Genomic DNA, 303 nt, shown 5'->3' with positions numbered 1-303 from the left:
GCTGGCTCGAGCTGCGAGTGTGAGTGCCTGCGTGGGCAGTGCGGGGGCCGTGTGTGTCCCCCAGGGCATCCCTCACCCCTCTGCCTCCTCCCCAGCCACCCAGGCCACTATTGAACTGACAGTCAGCATGGCAGAGGCGGGGGCCGACGTGGCACTGGTTGTGACACCCTGCTACTACCGGGGAGCCATGACCAGTGCTGCCCTGGTCCAGCACTACTCAGAGGTGAGCCATGCCCAGTGCCCACCAGCAACCCCAGCCAGGGCAGTGGGATGGGGAGCGCATCCCGCACGTCTCCAACCCAC

The 303-nt window shown here is 67.0% G+C and overlaps 1 protein-coding gene across 1 annotated transcript in view; it reads left to right on the top strand.

Annotated features, from left to right (window-relative positions):
- The window catches only part of HOGA1 (4-hydroxy-2-oxoglutarate aldolase 1), a gene marked incomplete at its 3' end in the record, with an annotated part of 2,345 nt that overhangs the window by 1,644 nt on the left and 398 nt on the right, over nt 1-303 (top strand). The window contains exons 2-3 of the mRNA XM_029087082.1: nt 1-19; nt 96-228. The exon at nt 1-19 is cut by the window's left edge and continues 101 nt beyond it. Of these exons, the coding sequence (XP_028942915.1) occupies nt 1-19; nt 96-228 (152 nt within the window). The remainder of the gene's footprint in view (nt 20-95; nt 229-303) is intronic.

Source organism: Antrostomus carolinensis, unplaced genomic scaffold (genome assembly GCF_000700745.2).
Source record: "Antrostomus carolinensis isolate BGI_N321 unplaced genomic scaffold, ASM70074v2 scaffold34949, whole genome shotgun sequence".
Classification (NCBI taxonomy): domain Eukaryota; kingdom Metazoa; phylum Chordata; class Aves; order Caprimulgiformes; family Caprimulgidae; genus Antrostomus; species Antrostomus carolinensis.
This window is presented reverse-complemented; position numbering and strand designations above follow the sequence as displayed.